Source organism: Vanacampus margaritifer, chromosome 3 (assembly GCF_051991255.1).
Source record: "Vanacampus margaritifer isolate UIUO_Vmar chromosome 3, RoL_Vmar_1.0, whole genome shotgun sequence".
Taxonomy (NCBI): Eukaryota; Metazoa; Chordata; class Actinopteri; order Syngnathiformes; family Syngnathidae; genus Vanacampus; species Vanacampus margaritifer.
Genome location: NC_135434.1, coordinates 6,432,577 through 6,453,851, shown reverse-complemented (window position 1 = coordinate 6,453,851; position 21,275 = coordinate 6,432,577). Strand labels below are relative to the sequence as shown.

Genomic DNA, 21,275 nt, shown 5'->3' with positions numbered 1-21,275 from the left:
AAGGAGAAAAATAACTAAAAAGCCATTTCGATCGAAAAACACAGTGCTAGTGAAAAAGCTGCCACTTGCATGAGCACCATTAATCCAAGATTCACAATCAGCGATGATTTGAATAGCATGTCAAAGCAAAGCCATATTTTGAAAAGATTCAATTAAATGAGACGAAAAAAAATCAAAAATAATTTTCTTTTCCTGCAGTGGGTATCATCTGACAGCACGATATTTTGTGCACAATGAATGAATCCATAATGAAAATATTTGCAAATCTATTTCTGTTCCCACATCATGGTACGTCTACAGCATGTGCGGAATGTCAAAAGCAGTTCTCACGTCTTAAAAACGGGGTGCAAATTCTCTGCACTTTCTTTCATTTGGAGGACATCACATCCTTATCCGCACGCTCCTGTCGTGCTTTGGGTCCCTCCATTCAGACGAGGTTGAAGTGCAAATTGGACATGTGGTGCTGTGATGTGTCTGACAATACAGTCAGGCTGCTGCCGCACACACCGTCCCCATGAAGATATAAAAACAGTGAAAGAGAGACTGGAGGAAGGGATGGATATGCAAACTAATATTTGTGCCGCTGGGGGAGGGGGGGGGGCACGTATAACTATGGCCTCTTCTCGAGTTTGTGGTTGATGGTGGGCATTGGGATATTTTCAGGAGATACATGGCAAGCTTGCACGCACACGCACACACACACACACAAAAGAAAAAAAGAGAGATACATGGCAAGACACATATGCTTATTCTACCCTTGGGACGTATGACTTGGGGCGGGGGGGGGGGGGGGGGCATGCAGTGCACTCCCCCCCAGCTTCAGTTGGCAAGTGAGTCAGCGTGAGCATCACGCAAAGGTCTCACCTTCAGATGAAATTCCAAAATATTTTTTATTTGATAAAAAATTTCCTTTCCTTTCTTTTCTTTGATCCTTTCTCGGGTCTCCCAACAACCTCACATTAAAAAAAATGATAACATGAACACATATACCATCTTTTACAATTTACAAACATCTTGTCAAATCAAAGTCCTCTTAATCTTTACACTGAGACGACAGCTCTGGACAGTGCCAACAAAAATGGCAATGTTTTTTATTTTATTTTAATAAATGCAACAAAAAAGTAACTGAGGGAAATAGGGCAGCTGTATGCATGACACTCACATGCATGTACTGCTGACTAAGCAGCACCTACTTTTACAATTAAATGTGTTTATAATTTACGGAATCGTATAAACTGCCAATATGGAGTAAACACTTTTGACTTTTGCGAATATATTCAAATGTATATGCAAAGACTTTTAAACATATTTAAATACTTTTGAAAGAACGTCATTGCAAATACATTCAAACATACTTGTAGGCTAAATGCTAAAAATGTATCATTTTTTTTAAATCCCATAATGCCACAGGGGGGGGGGGGAGAGCATTTTTTTGCCATTTTTAAATCCCATAATGCCACAGGGGGAAAAAAAAAGAGAAATTTTTTACCATTTGGCCAAAATTGTACCAATACGTTCGGACGTAAGTTAACGTTGTTTATTCATAATGTTTAGGATTTATTATTATATCTGCAGTGTATGTTTTCTGTTCTGCATTTTTCCCATAATGCCACGGGGTATGCGCAAGTCAATACCCCGTAGCATTATGGTAACAAAGATTTTAGCATTTAGCCTACCAGTACATTTAAACTTATTTACAAGTACGTTTGAATGTACTTGCAAATACGTTCAAACATATTTATTATTTAAATATGTATAAATGTTTTTTTTGCAAGTACAGTACGTTTGAACGCATTTGCCAGTCAAAAATGTTTACTCCGCATTGGCACTTACACGCTTCCGTAATAACTTCCGAAGCCACTTTTGTTGTTGTTGTTGTTGAGTGGCCTTGATGGATAATGCTGCTTATTCATGCAAGTGATGTTCCTATATTTTCAATCTCCTGCAGTGCAATGTGTGCACTTTCTTTCATCGCACAAGCTCCATTCACTACTACCCCCCCCCCCCATTGCTCCAGACAATGTTTTAATCATGTGACGAATAAACATTTGCATACATAATTGTTGATGATTATTTGTTTGCTTCCAAATGTTTGGCCACCTATGGTTGCTACAGTTTACATTTAAAACGTGTGTTGCCATTTTCAGAGCCTCTGCTAGTCTTTGGGCAGGTATTTGTATCGACATCCTGTATAGATGCTGCGAGATGCATTAGCAGGCAGAGGGTAGGCAGATAATCCCTCACAGAAGGCTGACTCTCAAAGGGAGCCACTTTCTACCCGTGTTATACCTGTAAATGATAAAAACAACCCAGTAATCCCACAAACGCCTCCATCATTTTGCTTTGAACTTCACAGAACACACACAGCAATTAAATAAGGTGCGGGGAAAGATTCAAATAGAAAGAACAAATATTACAAAAGAATATTTGTCTCATTATCTTAATGGAATATTAAACTCCCTGTTCATTAGTATGGGTACTATGGGCAGGCAGGTCCATAATAATTAAGCCTTTAATACTTAATGTTCCCGATGAAAATGGCCACCACTAATCTATGTACTTGCCTTGTGCTGTATTTCGCTATCAAAATATGAATACACCAATTGTTATTACTGACTGTAATATTATGTCTTATTGAATCGCGTGGTTCAATCGCCCCCACTCAACACACAATATAAACCACGGGTGCCAAAATCAAAGCCCAGGGCCAGATCCAGCCCCTCACATCATTTTATGTGGCCCACTAAAGCAAATTGACTACTTTTCTTTTGGGCAGAAAATTTGTACCAAAAATGTTTTGTTTTCAATAGTTTTATGTGCATTTATTTTTTGCCAGATCTTACTTAACTCTTTGACTGCCAAAAACGTTTAATAACGTTTAGTAAAATCCAAATGAGGGCTGCCAAAGACGTTAAAAGACGTTAACTATGTTTTTTTTTTGTTTTTTTTTGGAAACGGGTGGAGGAAAGCCTTGGCCAGCTGTGCTGAAGGAATCAAGCAGATCGAGTTAGTATAATGACTATTTTTGGGCACTAGATGGCAGCGATGACTCTCTTTGGACAAGTGTCAAATTCACTAGAGTGCATGAAATAATATCGTTTCACAAAAAGCTTGATTTCTCCGTATTTTGGTCCAAAACAGAGCATTTGGGTGAAACAAACCATTTTCTATTGTTGATTACTGAAAAACTTTTCTGATGAAAGATGAGAGTTCAATCTTTCATTTAGTAGTATGTGTGTTTCCACAGTCCAAACACAAATTTTTCTGTGGACCTTGAAAGATCAGTCAAAATGCTTAAATCAGCTGGCACCCACAGCATCCCTTTTCTGAAAACGCTTGGCAGTCAAAGAGTTAACATAGCTTCGGATTTCAAAATCAACTGGTTGTTCAAAACATTTTGGTCTTTAACTTCATAACGACCCTTAACTGTAAAATTAATTTGATAGAACACCTGCTGCCATCATATGATCTCACTGCGGAGAGTGAAAATGAAAGGCTGGCTAGCTAGATTTAGACATGTTCAACATGACATGCTACTTTCTTGACTACGCATCACTGAATTAATGAAGGAGAAAAAGGGCATTTGAATCCAAAATCACATAAAAAAAAATGAAAAACTAACAATTTCGCAAGTTTCTTGTTTTGTTCCGAGCACAACAAACCTCAGTTTAAATTGCTAGTTTATAAAGCTCTGTCAAGCCTACATAGGCCAGGCAGGTGACCCGGGCTCGTAAATGACCTTGCACTGTTTCCAGAATCCACAAATAATTTGCTTACCTCTCCGAGAGCTTCGTAACGTTTCTGATTCCAGCGGTGGAGATCCTCTCTTGCGTTGAAGATAAAAGGTTCTCCTGTTTTCGTGTGTCGGAGCTGACCGTCTAAAAGAGCCAGAGATAAATGACAATGGTTTAAAAAAAAACATTGAGAGATGGTCCATGATACTTGACATGCATGATATTAGTTTAATACAATTTGTCTTACTCGTCCAACAAATAAGCATAAGACGTTTATTTGAAGGCAAATAATTATGACGTCAGTGCTACAATTGGAATGGAATGGAATAGATGGCCGATTACCCAGTTAACATGCAATTGTATTCTTAGGTTCCATCAATTCACTGGAAGTACTGGAACAGACATGATTAAATGAACTTCAAGTGCATAGCATTTAATATTTGGTGGCATAACCCTTACTTGCAATAACTGCAAGAAGCCTGTGACCCATTGACTTGACTGTCTTCATCTGAACAAGCTTTTTCAGGCCTTTACTGTGGCCTCTTTCAGTTCTGCTTTTGTTTCTGAGGGTGTATCTCTTCAGTCTCTTCTTGGGTAGTCTAAGACATTTTAAACCCAAAGGTTTTAAGAAGTATACTACAAAATCAGGAATTTATTAGAACAGAGGCACAATCCATCCACATATTTCCATCTATATGGGTAACTTTAAGGACAAGTTATATTCAATATAAACAAGACAGACAAAAAAATACTTTCATTTTCTTTTGTCAAAAAATTACCCTTGTATAGCTCCACAATTTCAAGGTTCATACCTCTGCAATGAGGCCATCGATTCTGCGGCTGACACAATAAAAGACTAAGCAGTGCTAAATTTAATTTTGACCTTTTATGACTGCAAAAGTTGTGCAAGCCGAACCACTAAAAAATATGCATAAGTAACCCAAATAGCCAGAGGGCGCTCATACTTTATCACGGAAAACAAATATATAAGCTATTTCTCATCGCTTGCTAAATTGCCACAATTTTCACCGCCAGAAACCTTACAGGGCAAATGCAAAGCGAGTCTCACAGCGCCGACTTTATAAGTTAGTTGTTAAACAACGCCTAATCCTAATCTTGGTTTGTCATCGTGTTGCATTAAAACAAGACTTGTACCTGGAGGAGGAGGAGGAGAGGGTTGCAAAGTTAGGATAAAGCACTAAAGTACCTTGAAGAAAATCAATTATGCATTCATGGAGGAGAGAGAATCTAAACACCACCGCCTAAGAGAAGCACAAGGAGCTATAATGAAATCCTACAATGGGGAAGGTGTGTGTGCTTGAGGAAAAGCGTGAGCGCGTGTCTGCCTATGTGAGGGCATGTACAGCTCCACCCCCAACCCCCCCCCCCCCAACAGATCCTCTCAGAGGAATAACGTTTTCTCAACTTTTCTCCTCTTTTTCTGTCATAATTAGCATTCTGTTCTCAATTTGGCCGCTTAATTAGGTGTACATAACCTTGGATTTCCAGTAATGGAAAAACCGGAGGGCTAGTGAAATGAAGCCATCATCTTCAGTGATTAAGACACCTGCAAACTATTGTACACAGCCTTGTCGGCACCCGCGTCATTACATGGTCAAATTAACATTTTTGTTCCACCTGTCTCAGGCCGAGGTAGTCGAGGTGTAACTGTGGAAATAAAATGACTGTAAGAAAGACATTTTGGAGATGCTGACTGGAGGGAGGAGGGGGGGGTGCCTTTAATAAAAAAGCTCTCCTTCAAAAAAAAAAAAATATATAGGCTTGGGTGGAAAGGGACAAGATATACAGCTGGGTAGGAATCTGCATATGTGTGTGCACGGAATGATGGGAGTGGATACGAGGAAAAAGAAGACAAGAAAGTAAAGGGCAGTGAAGGCAGAAAGGTGAAGAAAAAGTGTTCATCTCTTCATGGGACACCAAGCTGGGAACTGAGGGAGGGGAACGGCGCTGGCAGGCGGCGGCATTCCGGCGTAAACGGGGTGTGGTGGATGGCTATGTTCCTCTCCATCTCTGTTCTTAGGCACAGTGAGATTATGCAAATGAGCTGGCAGGCGGAGGGCAAGGCTGAGTAGGTTTCTGACGGGCCGTAGAGTACATAACATGTCCCACACTCAGCCAGCCAGACAGCCAACAGAGATACTGACAGAGAACAGAGGGAGGGGAATGCAGGAGGGGAATGCTAAGAGCCACAAAACACCCCCAATCCCACCCCCCCCCCCTTGCATCTTCATTTCCAACTCCCCCGTTTTGCCACCTGCTTCGATCAAAGATGGCCAGGTGAATTCTAAAGGGACTTTGAGATCATCTGGACACACATGCACCCAAAATATGCCTCATTTATGGGATGTTGCTGTTTGCTTACTGTTTCACAAAGTATGACTCCAGAAGACCAAAGTCCCTGGAACATGACGTCCAGCAGCTAAACTTAATTTAGATCTTAGTCTCTTTTCATGTGGAACAATAATCCTTACATTTTGAAGACATTATATTGTGATTTAAAAAAAAAATCAAAGGGGGTTGCACAGTCACAAGAAAGCTTTACTGAAACACTTTTAAACTTGTTTGAATTTATTCGCTTGTGCTTTTCAATCCAGTGTGCATTCACACAACCGATGAAGGTTGCCACTATAAAATAATTAGATGCATGGCAACAGCATAGATGTCCGGTGTTAAAATGGCTACCAAGTTATTTAGCATTGCGTTGGTCCTCATGCTTACTGTTATGCTGTTTAAGATTCCAAACATTTAATGTAAGTGCCATCAGGGAACAATTTGAAAGAAAAAAAAAAGTCTGTTGAGTTGGATTTTTTTGCTGATTAAAATTAAAATTGGCATGCTGATTCCAAAACTGCAGTCAGATTTTTTTTCTAGCTTGTCAAGTTTTTTTTTCCTAGCTTGTCAAGTTTTTTTTTCTGTACAGCGTACCCTCCAGATCAGAAAAAAATCCACTGATTAGCTGTAGTAAGAAGATCTGATTATGATTATGTTTGCACAATCACAATATCTCTATAGGTCAGTACTATTTTATTTTGTTTAACACTTACACATTTATTTCTTTATTTTTAAGAAAAAAGCTCAAAACGTTGAGCTGAGATCAGTTTTGTATTCCGCATCCAAAAATTAGGATTTTTTTTTTTTTGTCAGATGTAACTCCATAAAAATTGTGTGGAAAATGGTAGCATGATCAAATCTATTATAAATGCATTTCCTTGGTTGTCAGTCTGTGGACTTTATTTTTGCATGAACTACTTCATAGTTGCTGATGACATCATCAGAAAGCTGTTGCTTTACTGCACATATCACAGAGCATGCCTTTAAATGTACACTTACGCTCATTGAACGCATATTCAAACTCCTCCAGGGTTTTGGGAAACGTGAAGGGGGGTTCATCTTTCTTCATGAGTTCATCTAAATCTATTCTTGACAGCAAGTCTGAGAAGAAACAGAACATCATGTCAGATTGTTTTATCTTGATAGCTCTAAAAATTGCAAAAGCAGAGCTCTTTGCAATTGACTATTTGATATTTTACTTTAGAAAAGAAAAAAAAAGTCTGTAAATTACAATTCAACTTAATGAGCGCCAAAAAAAAGAATTGTAGTGCCTTTACAGTACTTATTTGACTCGGTGTTCGCCGTGTTTGCATGTGTATTCTCCGGCTTCCTCACATAACACAATACCACATCGTCCACAGTCACAGAGATTTGTTAACACAACTCCTGTACATTATATGGGCTAATGAGCCTCATGTTATTAGATAAATATTGTTTCTGAAATGCAGTTGTGTACTGTGCCATTGTGTTTTTGTATAGTGTCATGGTTTCTGTAATTGTGACATGACCGTTGTGGTATTAAGAGTTGGATTAAGTTGGGCAAATCTCCACTAAAGGGCCAGGTACTAAATACACAGCCTGCCCAGTGCCACTGACATACAGTATCTAATATTTGTACACAATTACCTTTGAGCGCTGTGGTTTTCTCTCCGTCCTCCTGGCCGGCCACCTGGGCCATGACGATCAACAATATGCACACAGCTGGTTTAGCAGCACAGAGCTGAGAGCTAAGCATCGAATCCGGTTCCAAAAATCACCGAGATGTCCCCTTTGAATGGTGAGATCAAAATGAGAATTATATAGACCTCTTGTTCAAATGCATGCGGCTCTATTATTACACAATTGTGACACTAGCATTAATAATTCAGTGTCTTACAAGTAGAAAGGGAAAAACAGTTTATTGCAAGTATTTGTCAAATACTCGTGCTAGCTCCACTTTTCACACACGTTAATGCTGCAAACATCACCAAAAAACTGCAATTGTGCATTGTTATTGGTTTAAATACTCCCAAAAACCTGTTGAGAGTGAGTGTACCCCGCCTCTATGTGGAGCAACTGCAAGCGAGGCGTGTTACGAGTAAGTCGTGTTTTTTTTGTTTCACATGCTTTGAAAAGCAAAACAAGACACGCTAGTTGGGACAGAATGACACAAGCATGTTGTTCATGTTGAACTCACTCACTCACACGCCTTGAGGGACATGCGACACGACACTCGCTGCTGCTTCCTGGACAACGTCTCCAAAACAGGAAGTACTCCAAGCAGATGCGCGTGCAGGCTGCAAGCTTCCGGGTTACCGGGGCAACAGAGTGGAAACCTTTTTTTCTTAAAGGTACAGCGGCACCGCTGCTGCTACTGCTGTTTTCATGGCGCTTTATTGGACGCGTTCAGAACAGTTGACAAGTAAAACTAAAAGTACAATAACTGACTAAAACACCTGTATGTAAAAGTAAATAAAGTGATAAAAGTAAAGCATTAAAGTACAGACTTTGAATGTACTTGGGGGCACAGGGGCGGGGGCTGACTTCACAGATAGATAACAATAAACACGTGATCAAGTTTGTTACTTATTGATAAATTTGAACAATCCATTTAAGCATTGTGTTTGTAAAGTTGTATTTGTATATAGTCATTAATTAATATGTCATACAGTAAGTGTGAAGCATGCATTTTTGTGAATACTGTACACAAATAAACAGAAATGGGTTGCAGCATCAATAATCTGTGGCTGTCTGTGCTAATATGACACTAAGTCAGTTCTGAATGCTCTCTGAATCTGATTGAAATGTTTACGTGGCCCTAATAATCCCCAGATGAGTCCTGTATAATAGAATATTCAATACAGCCTTTGTGAGGAACCATTCTTTGTAACGATTTGTTGTGATTCATATTGTCAGGTTCGCTGACAGGTGTCAGCTGAACCCAGCACCTGCCTGCATTCTGCAATTGAAACCGTATGGAAACAGAATGGGTTTATTCCAGGACGGCTGATAAAGAAGCAGCAGAAAGGAGAAAGCAGTTATATTAAAATAACAGATTAGTAACTTGCATCACCAAGCTAAAACCTTTTTTAGGTTATCTATGATACATTTTCAAAGATTAATGGTGCTGTTGTTGCCGTTTAGCCTGTGTTCTGCAACAGAGGCAGAAATGACTTGCCGAACATTTTATTGTCTTTTGTGTCGTCTAAGTGGGTTGGTATTTGTAATGTTGTTTCATTTGCATTATGGAAGAGAATGAATGCTTTCTGACAGGGCACTAACCCTTAAATTAATTTAATAATAATAATAATAATAATAGAATATGCTCATATGAACATTTTGTAAGCTGTAGTTTTAATATTATTCGTTTTTCAGCATTTATTTTGTACCAAAACTGTAAAACTTGTGCAACTTTGTTTTTTCAGTGGGCATCAGTACAGAGTAGCATCACATTCATCTGAAGCATTTCAAAATATGTATGCGCTTATTTAATGAGTGTGATGAGAAAACCATAACATTCAAAGAAGACCTTGAAGCAAAGTAAGAAAATAGTGGTATTGAAAATTAATTGATATAGCTAGGTTGCCAAAACTAATGTATACAATAACGGAACTCTTACAGGCTCTTATTGAGAGTGCACATATGCATAGGATATGTATCAGGGAAGGAGATAACTTAAAAAAATGGCAACAATTGACAAATTATGCTTTATTTCTAATATTGATTATTTCTCTCTATTGTCATTGCCACCCAAGTACATACCATAAATATGCTTTTTTTTTGTACATTTAGTAATCATATTACATAGAAAATACTTTTTTTCTTGGGTTGCACAATACTGATAAGACATTACAGAGTGGGGTAGATTTCAGTACAGGCTGCAATCAAAACAAACATCATCCCTCTTCCCAACTGTAATTTTATGTTGCTGTTTTTTTTTTTTTTCAGAAAGCAAGAAAAAGTATGCTGACACCAACATCTTTACACGCACTGTCTAAAAAAATAAAAAAGCTCTCATGATCACACAGTCCCATCTTGTCCCGGGCAAACAAACGCGTCTTCTCCGTTTCCCAGAACTGATGTCTGGAGATGTGCTCCAAAAAAGATGAAATGTGACTGATGCTTATTTGAGAAGAAGAGAGACAATCTGAATTACACTCATTCTTGTTGTCACACAACGCACACACATACTGTAGACACCTGCATTATACAGTACACACAACACGCAAACACACACTCTAATACCTTGAGAGCCGCGAGTGCGTATTACAACTAAACATTTACAACATGATAAAAATTCCAACTGCTCGGACTGTTATTGGGCAGCAGTTTTATCGGATGGTTGCGGCCCCCCTTGGGTCCGCTCAGCCGTCGTTTCATCTGCTTCACGAGGCTCCTGCAGTCCCGCGTCGCAGTGGCAAACAAAATAGGCTCGTCGGAGTTCCTCTACCATCATTTTCTCCTCGTCTTCCAATTCTGCATCGTCCTGCATCTCCCACCTGGAAACATGAAGACAGTGAGAAGGGTTAGAACCAGGACTTGAAAAGCAAGTCATTTTCTGAACTCCAGGTTTGGAAAGAAGGTGCTCACTAATGACCTAAAAACTTTCCTATAGAGAGTATTTGGCAAAATGTGTATTTAATAGTATTATATTTCCGCTGTTCTTGGATATGGAAAACAAAAAATAAATAACAACTGTACTTCAATAACGATTCAATGGATTTTGCACTTTTTTTTTTACTTAGGCAGTGACGTTTTTGACGTACCACGAGAGTGAGATGCTTTCCGTCAAAGCGGCCTATGGCTTTCCTGTTTATGACTACTATCAGCTGTTTGTACCTGACTGAAACCCTCTGAAATATGAATGAAGGCATCTCATGTAAGTCCAGACTTCACCAAGGAAAGTGTCAGAAAAACAACTTTTTGAAAGCTAACAAATGGAATATTCTCCAGTGACTAAAACAGTCGACAGATGTGATACGGCAGATAATGCCAACATCCAATTTTTAGAAGCTTTTTTTTTTTCTTTCAGAATTCCAAATTGTACGACTTTAGGTGCTTCACTGTACCACTGGTATTTTCGCCTATGAAATGCGATTATAAATCAGATGGAACTACTACCTTTAACTAAAGGGAGAAATTGTCCCCGTGCAAGCCCCTTCGCTCCCGGCTGCTTTACTGGATTTTGACAGATTTCGCAAGGCCCACAGAATATTGTGTTCTATTGCTATAAAAACATGAAACCTACCAAAAGAACGATTAGTCTCTTCTTTCATCAGGAAAAGAAAGTATATTTGTATGTTTCCGTTTTGCAGCAATTAGCATTAGAATATAGCTAAGTTTCATCATTATTCACAAACCTGTTTAAAACAGTGGGGGGAAGAGCTTTTTGCAACAGGGCTCTGGTTGATCTCTTATACTCTGCTGCCACCTGCTGGCCGTTTTTTGTAATAACTACCTTTGCTTTAAGGCTGCATCAAAGCCTTCTGTATGCTCTAGCATAAAAAAAAATAAAAAAAAACGTAAAAAAATTTAAAACATAATTTTGTATCCTTTTTTTTGGGAGCAAATGAGTTAAGTGCCAGTACAGCTTCTCCAACACTTTTTCCTCATTCAGACACGAGTGCAGAGCTTCAACAGACAAACATCAAGGGTGGTCATGTTGTTGGTAATCCACTCTGAGTATTTCAATGGAGTCACTTGACTAGTGACTGCAGTCAATCAAATCCATATGGATGCCTTTGAGCTTCCGCATCGCACTCCATCCGTAGCAGAATTATGCCCGTCTGACTGCAAATGATTGCATTTTCATTGCAATCTCACCTCCTTTTATCCCGCCCTGCCTGCTTCTCCGATTCCTCATTGCATCTTCAAACATGTTTCATATTGTTGTGTGTGAGAGGGAGGAAGGGGTGACCCATGCACGGCTACATCACCACGCACATGCAAAGCACTTTGCCGCTGTCACAGAGCGTATTTGGCCGTAACAGGCATACACTTTGGCTGCATCCTTGCCACGGTTGTAATTGCCACCTGTAAGGGGGGAGGGGTCTGTTTATGTAATTATACGACACGTTTCTTTTTGTCTGACTGCATTCTCCTCCTTGAACAAGTGGCTTTAATTCCTGCTCTGTTTTTGTTTCACAGCACTATCAAACGATTGGATATGAGACAAAAACTGAGAGAACGCTGAGGGGAAAATGCTTTGTAGATTGGCGAAATGTAACTTAAAAATATCTATTCAGAAAGAAAACACGGCAAATAAAAAAACAGAAATCCTGCAGTGGGAAGGTAGCGGAGGTTTGTGGCAGCACATAAAGGAGTGAGTGAGAGCGGAAGGAAGACAAGAAGGTACGCTATAGCTTTTTCAATGTTTAATTTTCAAATAGGATTAAGCAGAATGACATTTAGCTGAAGGTTACAGGCTCAGCATTGTCTTAGCTGATATTGATATGCAGGAGGCGCCCTGCTTGTCACCGGGACAAACACTGTTGATGAATGAGAAGCCTTTCCCCAGGAGGGTGTTAAGTGCAAATTTGAAATGAGCGAGAGGCAAAAGGTGGGGAGCGAGGAAAAAGAAACGGCACCCACAGATAGAGACCGAATTACCATGATAGTTGCCATGTACGCTGTCACTTGATAATGTTGCCCAAAGTGTAAATTGTTCCCTTAAGTATTGGCTTGTGTATTCAAAATAAGAGAAAAAAATAATAATAAAAGCATAATAGGTGCATTGATGAGCGTATGAAATCTCAACAACTACAACACGTTGGAGGCGGTTAGAAATGCATAAATAGACCAAAGTAGGCAAGAACTTCATCCTCATTTGGCAAAGTTTCCCCTGGAATTTACATCTTAATAAGGGGAGTCTCACTTTCTAATTCTTATGGGCTCTCCTCATTTTTCATGCATTAATACTGGAGCTGCTGACTAGGCGATTCCTCTGAATACAGAATAGGACACGCATATTAAGACTCATATATTTACAGGATTGATGTCAAGGGAGATTGTCTTTGAGTGTGAGGAATTGGCTGCCACACATGTCCTACAGTGTGAGTGTCAATTTGATCACGCCACACTGATGTTAATTAGGTCCTAACAGAGTGTGGTGAAAATAAAATGACGGACTTGACGATTACAGTTTGTTTCGGCTTCAAAAAATGACCGACTGACGCCGGTCGTCCAGTAACCGGAAGGTTTTCCGTTCGATCCCCACTCTCCCCAAGTCATGTGCCGTTGTGTCCTTGGGGCAAGACACTTCACACACATTGCCTCCAGTGCCACTCACATTGGTGTCTGAAAGGTGCAATTTTTTTTGGGTGGCGGTCGGAGGGGCTGTAGGCGCGCACTGGCAGCCACGCACCGCAACCAGTGTGTGAATGTGTGATGGAGCCATAGTAGCCACTTGTTGATATACTGTAATTGTGTGTCAAGTTGTTTTTCATCAAAAAGATGAGAAAATGAAATGTTCTACATAATTGGTTGACAAAAAAAATACACTATATACATTAAAACTAGACTAAAACGTTGACAGTTTTTGTTGACTAAAACCAGACAAATGAAATTACGTTTTCTTGGACTAAAATAAAGACTAAAATGCTAGATTTATAGCCGACTAAGAATTGACTAAATAAAAAGGGGATGAGATTGACTAACTATGATAAAAAAACTAAGCGGGATTGAAACTGCACTAAAACTAGACAAAAAACAACCAATGAAAAACAAAATGTAGGTAAACAGGATGCTATTTGAGCAGACAAAAGCCTAAAAACGAAAGCAGTAGAAGCAACACCAAAAAAAAAGAACAAACAAAAAAGTATGCTGGTAAAATATCAGCGAGCATGAAGACAAAGTGCTTGAACGATCATGAGAGGCAGCAGCCAGCGGTTCCCCCTGCAGCTGTCACAAGGCTTGAGGGGGGCTTCTCCATTTCCACAAGTGTGTGTTGGATATGTTTGCGCTGAGCTGGATGCCCCGCACGACTGCCACTGGGACGGCTGTTTGTTTAAAAGGCTCGCCTGTCAAACACAGAGCGCTAGCGGCAGCCAGACACGGGGCTAAATGACTCTGACAGCAGCCCTAATCAGAGGCTTCGCACATTGCCACAGGGCCTGGAGGATCCATCATAACCCAAGCCTAAATATTTAAAGTGCTAAACTTTCCAAAGGTCACGGGCTTTTCCGTGCATGCCGGGGCGACATGTGTCACAGTGGTAAGACGAGGGGAAAGCAAGCGAGAGAGGAGAAAGAATATGATTACATGTCCTTTCCTCACAATGTTAACCCTTGTAAGAACTCCTTTTAGATCGTCATAGGTTACTTTTAGCAAATGGACATTTTGGCTGGTGGTCACAACGTTAAACATCTCCTTTAGGGCTACAGTTTGGGATGAGCGTGACAGATTAATTTGACAAGTATGTCTATTTAAAAACAAAAATGACACTTAAAAGAGGACAAACCAAGGCCGGACAATTACGACAATTAGTGGTAGAGTTCTCGTTTCTAGTCCAGTCTTTCTCTTCTTATTCCATCCATTTTCTTAACCGCTTGTCCTCACAAGGGTAGCGGGGGTTGCTGGAGCCTATCCCAGCTGGCTTTGGGCAGTAGGCGGGGTACACCCTGAACTGGTTGCCAGTCAATTGCAGGGCACACAGAGACGAACAACCATACTCACAATCACACCTATGGACAATTTGGAGTGTCCAATCAAACTGCCATGCATGTCTTTGGAATGTGGGAGGGAACCGGAGCACCCGGAGAAAACCCACGCAAGCACGGGGAGAACATGCAAACTCCACCCAGGAAGGCCGAAGCCGAAGTTCTGTAACAAAATTACTTCTTCTGAAATTTGTTGTGGATCAATATTATGAATGAATGAATGAATGAATGAACCCACATTTTTTTTGTGTGTGTTTAGAGTGAAATACAGTACATCTAATGTGACAGAAGTTCTGCATCTTTTTTTAGACACACCTTATCCACACAAACAAACACATGCATATAAAATAGCTTAATGCTTTCATAAACTTGGGCTGAAAAAGTATTCAGTGCGCCCGAGTCACTCACACTGAGCATCCGGTATTTTACTAATAGTAGTTAAAGTACCACTGATTGTCACAATGTCAATTCATTCTCAGAGGGAGTGGTGAGCAGCAGCAGGGGCCACGCTGGGGAATCATTTGGTGATCTAATCCCCCAATTCCAACCCTTATTGCTGACTATCAAGCAGGGCGTCAATGGGTCCCATTTTTATAGTCTTTGGTATGACCCAGCCAGAGATTGAACCCACAACCTCCCAGTCTCAGGGCGGACACTCTACCACTGAGTTGGGTTCCAGTCTGGTCAAGCAAAGCTTAATCCACCATTAATGAATTTCAACAACGACAACCCAACCGGAGCGTGGCAAATAGGAGCAGCTAATTTTAGTTGAAAGTTCAGAGAGGAGGTGTTACAATGGCTTGTGCGGTGTGACTGCGTGTGTGCATCTTCTTCAGACTGAGCGTGACCGTGTTAAGTCCATACTATCTCATTTCACGCTCTTGCACTTGGCCTTTGGTGTAACACTTCCACAGGCAACATTGAAGTGTAGTCACAGCCCGCTGTGCACTTTTGCACCCAGGTGTCCAAAAGTGGAGCGCATGGGAATAAATCATTGTAGGGGGGACGGGTTTGAGTTGACAGAAGTGAGGCAAAAGCCAGCCACGGGGTCCCAGCGGTTCGGACCTTGTTAATCATTTACTTGCTTATACTTACTATATAGACAAATGCGTGATGTGAAAAACAGAGAAAAAAAATAGTTTTAGCCTGCGATCATGATTTTTTTTGGGGGGGGGGGGGGGCGTAGCTAAGACATTATGTACCACTACAGCATGCCATTAGCTAGCTAGCTATGCCAACACCACAAAATGAATATTCCCTGATGCTACAATTTTACAAAACAGACATTATTTAAATTCCCAAGTGTTAAGTATTTTGTGTTACTCAAGTATATAACTACCGGGTAGTACATGCTGTGTTTACTAAACGGTTAACTTTACCTGAAATATCTGACACAACTGACACAACAGCATTAGCTTACAAGCTAGTTACAAGATGGCTAACATCTCGCGTCGTGCCATGGAACGCCCCACGGACTACCAGGTGGAATATATTCCAGCCACCAGAGGGTTAAAAAAATATTTTGTGTTACTCAGGCTTCCGTAATGTATGGAACACAAAGCATTCCAAGTATATAACTACCGGGTATTACATGCTGTGTTTACTAAACGGTTAACTTTACCTGAAATATATGACACAACTGACACAACAGCATTAGCTTACAAGCTAGTTACAAGATGGCTAACGTCTCGCGTCGTGCCAAGGAACGCCCCACGGACTACCAGGTGGAATATATTCCATCCACCAGAGGGTTAAAAAAAGAAATATTTTTGTGGGTCAACATGTAGTAAATTCTGTGTAGGCATTAAAAAAAAAAAAAAGATGCTTGACAAAGTAGCAGTCATTTCTCAGTGGCCACAACCATAGTACTTGAGAGCAATGATATTGAAGCCTGATTTTATACACGTGGCTTTTTTTTTTCCCCAATCATTCAAGTTTGGCAGGGTTGTTAATAGCACTCTTCTCTGTAGTGTCACATTTAAAATACATTTATTTTCACTTTACAGAGCCTTTAATTGCCCATTTGGCCTTAGTCCTATAATTCATGCTAGAGTAACATTGATATGTGATGAATAAATCGTTGCTACCTTACAGGAAAAGCATTCAATGAAAATGCTCCTGATTTTCTCAGAAGGACAAAAAGGCATAAAATAAGACAAACAATAAATTAGCTTTTGTCTGGAAAGGGATTCTGTACATTGGACCTCAGTTCACTTGGGGGGGTAAACGGCAAGTTCACAATACAGGGCAAAGGAACACCTCTTTGACTCAATTTTTTATTGAAAAGCAAACATCTAATTCAATTTAGATATGTGCCTGTGCCAGGCTGCGAGGCGGAGGCAGATTGTAAGTGACAGCCATTGGACAGCTGGCTGGATTTGAATATTGACGAGACAGAGACTTGACAGAAGGGATTATGCTCTACCTTCTGACTTAGTAGCCACTGCACTGATCCATTGTATTGTCAGATCAAGTCACTGTCAGGTCTACAGTATATCCATGCACTCATGCCACTCAGTATTAGAGCCCACCTGGGATGCTTCCCAATGCAAACTGATGGCCTCTCAAAAGCTACCAGACATAGACCCAATCAACATGGACAACAGTCTGAGGCATCACCGGCAAAACTATTTCCAAGTAGTCAGTAGGGTTAAAAAAATATATATATATATTTGCGGGCTTTGACTAAAGTAAGTCAGGTGTTTACGTTTCTATTCTCAAGGATCGGATCTTTTACAGACATGTTGTACTTACTTGTCAAAGATCATTTAGAACGTCAAACTAGATCAGATGATTTAAGTCGATGTGACGTACAGAGATCAAAAAGTTCCGGTTTGTGAAAATCCAGACGAATCGGATTTGGACAGGAACATGTCTATTGTTTCCAGCGGACACACATGACTAATGGAGAGCACCCTACACAAAATGTGAATAGATATTAAAAAATAAAATAAAAATAGAAAAAGCTTTCTTGTTATAATGACCTTTTCCCCACATCAGTCATTTTGACATAGGAACAGTAGGGCAGATACATTAGCAATGACATTAATAAGGAAACCTAATTCCATTTGGCTTTTAGAGAGGCATGTTCCATCAACTCCAAATGTTTGTTGCACATTTAACTATTTCTGAAGACTTTTAGACCTTTTACCATCACATTTGTATTTTTAAATATTATCATTGACAACATTGTTTGTAGTATTGTACTGTGTTTTTCAGTTGTATGTCCATTTCTGGTTGCATTCTAATAATGAGACATATGTGGCCATTATAGTCTCCCTAAAACAACAAACCTAGTGCACTTGTGTTATTCATGTATCAATTATGCTTTATTCATTCTACAACATACCTCCAACCTGATACCATGAATGTATTTGTGTATCCGATGGTGATGTGTTGGATTGTTAAGGAGCTCGAAGCTTCAACACAGGCAGCTAACGATTATGAATAATGTAACAAATTCCTAATTCTTGGGAAATTAGTGCATATTTGAATTGCTGTGCATGTGTGGCGGGTCAAAATTTCTCATGCAAGATTCCAGTCTATTATTTCGTGTCGTGTGTATTATGAGCACACAATTCAAAGCCCTCCGTCTGCATGCTTGCAGCTCCTTGTCTCTTCTCTTCAGTCATCCAGAGGGAAGTTTGTGTAAATTTGCAGGGGCTTAATTACTGAATAATTTAGACCATGCTGCAAATTAATGTAGACATTTCCATATTAATGTGTTTGCCGACCCATTCCACATGTGTTTGTGCTGTGGACGGGAGGTTGGCAATTATCGCAGCACATCATAGCAGTTGTGCCGGTATTTCAGACATCATTAGGTTGCGTGTCCACCCCTGTGTGACTGTGAGCGCTCGTCGATTGGACACACTTTGATATGCTCCTCAAATGCGCTTGCTATGGCTCTGTGGGTAAGCTCTATCAAACATAGCTCTGGGAGACCAAAATGGGGGAGTGCGCTTGTTGTCTGTGACAAGGTAGGGCCTAAATTGGAGGCACTGTTGTTTCAAGACGGAATATAACATGCACACGGATGCACACATACTGTCCTCTGTGACTGCTCCACATGGGCAGTTTGTATATGCCCCACAAGGTTGACAGCGCTCTACTCCTCAGCTCCAGTCTCTGGACTATGTGACTCTTTTTTTTTTCTCTCTCTCTGGAGAGCTCAGTATTGTTCATTCGGTAATTTTACCGATTTGACATGTCATCATCATTGCTCTCTTTATTTATTTTTTGTATGTGGGTGAGAATGTGTATGTGCGTGTGTGCGAGTGTGTGTGTATTCATTAGTTCACCTAAAACCTATTAAAAAATCCCATACCGTTCACCTAAACCGAACACTTCCAGCCAAAGTCGTGAGGCCGTCAGGAGACCCGAGGAAGGACCAAAGAAAAGAAAGGAAAGTGAAATCCAGCACCGACCAGACACCACCCACCAGGCCACCACTATTGGACTATGGGACTATGTGATAGGAGTTCAACTGAGCAGCCCGCCACCTTTCAAAGAAATGGCACCCAAGAGGAGAGTGGTGTGCCTGTGTAACCATCCTCGATATGAAAATTGGCTCAACAGCCTTTCCTGAAGGAAGCCAAACACTTTGGCACCTTTCGCCCGACCGAAAGATTGTTCATCCAAATCCAAAGAAATCAGAGCTAGAGAACAATCCACAAACATTTGGGGTGGAATCTTGAAATTGTCATGAGCAAACGTGAGTGGATGAGGGATGGTGGACCCAAATGCAGGGAAACAGGAACCAAGTGCAATGTGTGGTACTTTTATTAACCATAGTGAGAAAGGGGAGCAGACAATCATGACTGGGCGTGGCGTGACTGGTCACCATGATTGGACGGGACAAGACTGGACTGGTTTGCCATGACTGGACGGGACGGGGCGTCAGTACACTGGTCGCCATGACTGGACAAGAGCGCGAGTAGACTGGAACGAGCGTGACGTGACAGGACCTGATTTGCCTTGACTTGACTTGCTGTGGAGTGACTTGACGTGGCTGTGACGAGGATGACTTGCCTAGCTGTGAGGATGATGACTTGGCTAGCTGTGACAATGATGACTTGGCTGTGGTGATGACTTGGCTTTGGTGATGACTTGGCTGTGGCGATGACTTGGCTGTGGTGATGACTTGGCTTTGATGATGACTTGGCTGTGGTGATGACTTGGCTTTAATGATGACTTGGCTGTGGTGATGACTTGGCTGTGGCGATGACTTGGCTGTGACTGAGACTTGACGCACAAACTTCCACACATAACAATAGCAATGCACCAACACCGACTGGACAAACACAATAGACTAAATACACCAACACTAATGAGACGCACCTGGGTGGAGTGGAGTACCTGGAGAAAGCCCACGCAAGAACGGACAGAGTACAGCCCGCCCCCCCCAGAAATCATGTGCAAAAATAGAGTGAGAACAGTTGAAACTTTCTGAAATTGAAACTTTTGTGGTTGTTGCCTTTCCCTGCACTCAACATGTGCCTTCAATCCTCCAGTCCAACAATCTTGTGCTTACACAAGATCTGCAGGTCCCCAAACTATTTTGGAGGCAGTTAATTAGAGCTCCCTTTAACATCGTATCCACCGCCACCCCTCCCCGTGTCGCGCGTGTCTGCATTTGGGTCTACTCCTTTAAACTTTGTCACCAAATGCATAAAATATCAGCCATGAATTAATGAACAAAGATGATACAGATAAACAGTCAGTAACTTTGAGATTGTGCCCTCTGTGCGCACTATATAAGCACAAACAGTGAGAACAAGCACTCGAACAATCTCCCCACTGAACCGGGTACAGAGGGGAGAAAAAATGTTCATTGTGATTTCACCCCAGTGTTCTACCAGGAAATAGCATATTACTTATTCAGCACCTTGCCTTTGTTTTTTGTGCATATATAAACTGTCAAATCTACTGAGGAGCGTTGAGGGTTGAGAAACTGCGACTTGCTCTCAGACAAAGGCCTCGCTCTCCAACATTGATCCGGCAAAACTTCTGTTCAAAGCTCACCACATATTTCCATAGCCACTATGAATACATTGCATATTGCACAATGTTGAACTTTATGTGTGTGGTTGAGTGTAGAGGTGTCAAAATTAATGGATTAATCGACAACTAATTAATTATCAAATTAATCTACAAGTTGCAACTATTTAAATAATCGAGTAACCGTTTATAGCCATTGCTTAACTTAAAATGGTCTAAATCCTGTGTCATCTGATTCATGTAGTAATTCATGAAAGCAGATTGATTTTTGGTTGTTTAATCAAAGCAAGAAATTTGCAAACATCTGTGTTTAATTTCGAAAACAATGACTGAACCAGTAGCTAAATAAGTTTAAAAATATATCTTACCAGGTAATGAGCATTTATATTTGCCTTACGTCACTGTTGGCCACTGACGCCGTCCTATGCTAGCACGAAGGGAGTTTGCTAACTTGACTTGGCTAGCTGCTCCGACAGATACGACGCCGATGGATTTAAAACTTTACCAACAGCGAAAAAAACACCCAGGGTTGGTTCTGCTGTTGACCATCCTG

General features: G+C 40.6%; 2 protein-coding genes across 5 annotated transcripts in view; both read right to left on the bottom strand.

Annotated features, from left to right (window-relative positions):
• arb2a (ARB2 cotranscriptional regulator A) overlaps window positions 1-8,355 on the bottom strand; it is a 170,658-nt gene extending 162,303 nt beyond the window's left edge. The window contains exons 1-4 of one of the 3 annotated variants that reach the window (XM_077561614.1): window positions 8,267-8,355; window positions 7,713-7,854; window positions 7,086-7,187; window positions 3,778-3,878 (exon numbers count right to left, since the gene is read on the bottom strand). In XM_077561614.1, coding sequence (XP_077417740.1) covers window positions 3,778-3,878; window positions 7,086-7,187; window positions 7,713-7,821 — 312 coding nt within the window. In that variant the 5' untranslated portion in view covers window positions 7,822-7,854; window positions 8,267-8,355. Of the gene's footprint in view, window positions 1-3,777; window positions 3,879-7,085; window positions 7,188-7,712; window positions 7,855-8,262 lie in introns of all 3 variants that reach the window. The other 2 variants (XM_077561615.1, XM_077561616.1) reach the window with 2 other exon arrangements.
• A 1,144-nt stretch (window positions 8,356-9,499) lies between these two features.
• kiaa0825 (KIAA0825 ortholog) overlaps window positions 9,500-21,275 on the bottom strand; it is a 139,978-nt gene continuing 128,202 nt past the window's right edge. For both annotated transcript variants that reach the window (XM_077561610.1, XM_077561611.1), the window contains exon 23: window positions 9,500-10,564. In XM_077561610.1, coding sequence (XP_077417736.1) covers window positions 10,381-10,564 — 184 coding nt within the window. In that variant the 3' untranslated portion in view covers window positions 9,500-10,380. The remainder of the gene's footprint in view (window positions 10,565-21,275) is intronic.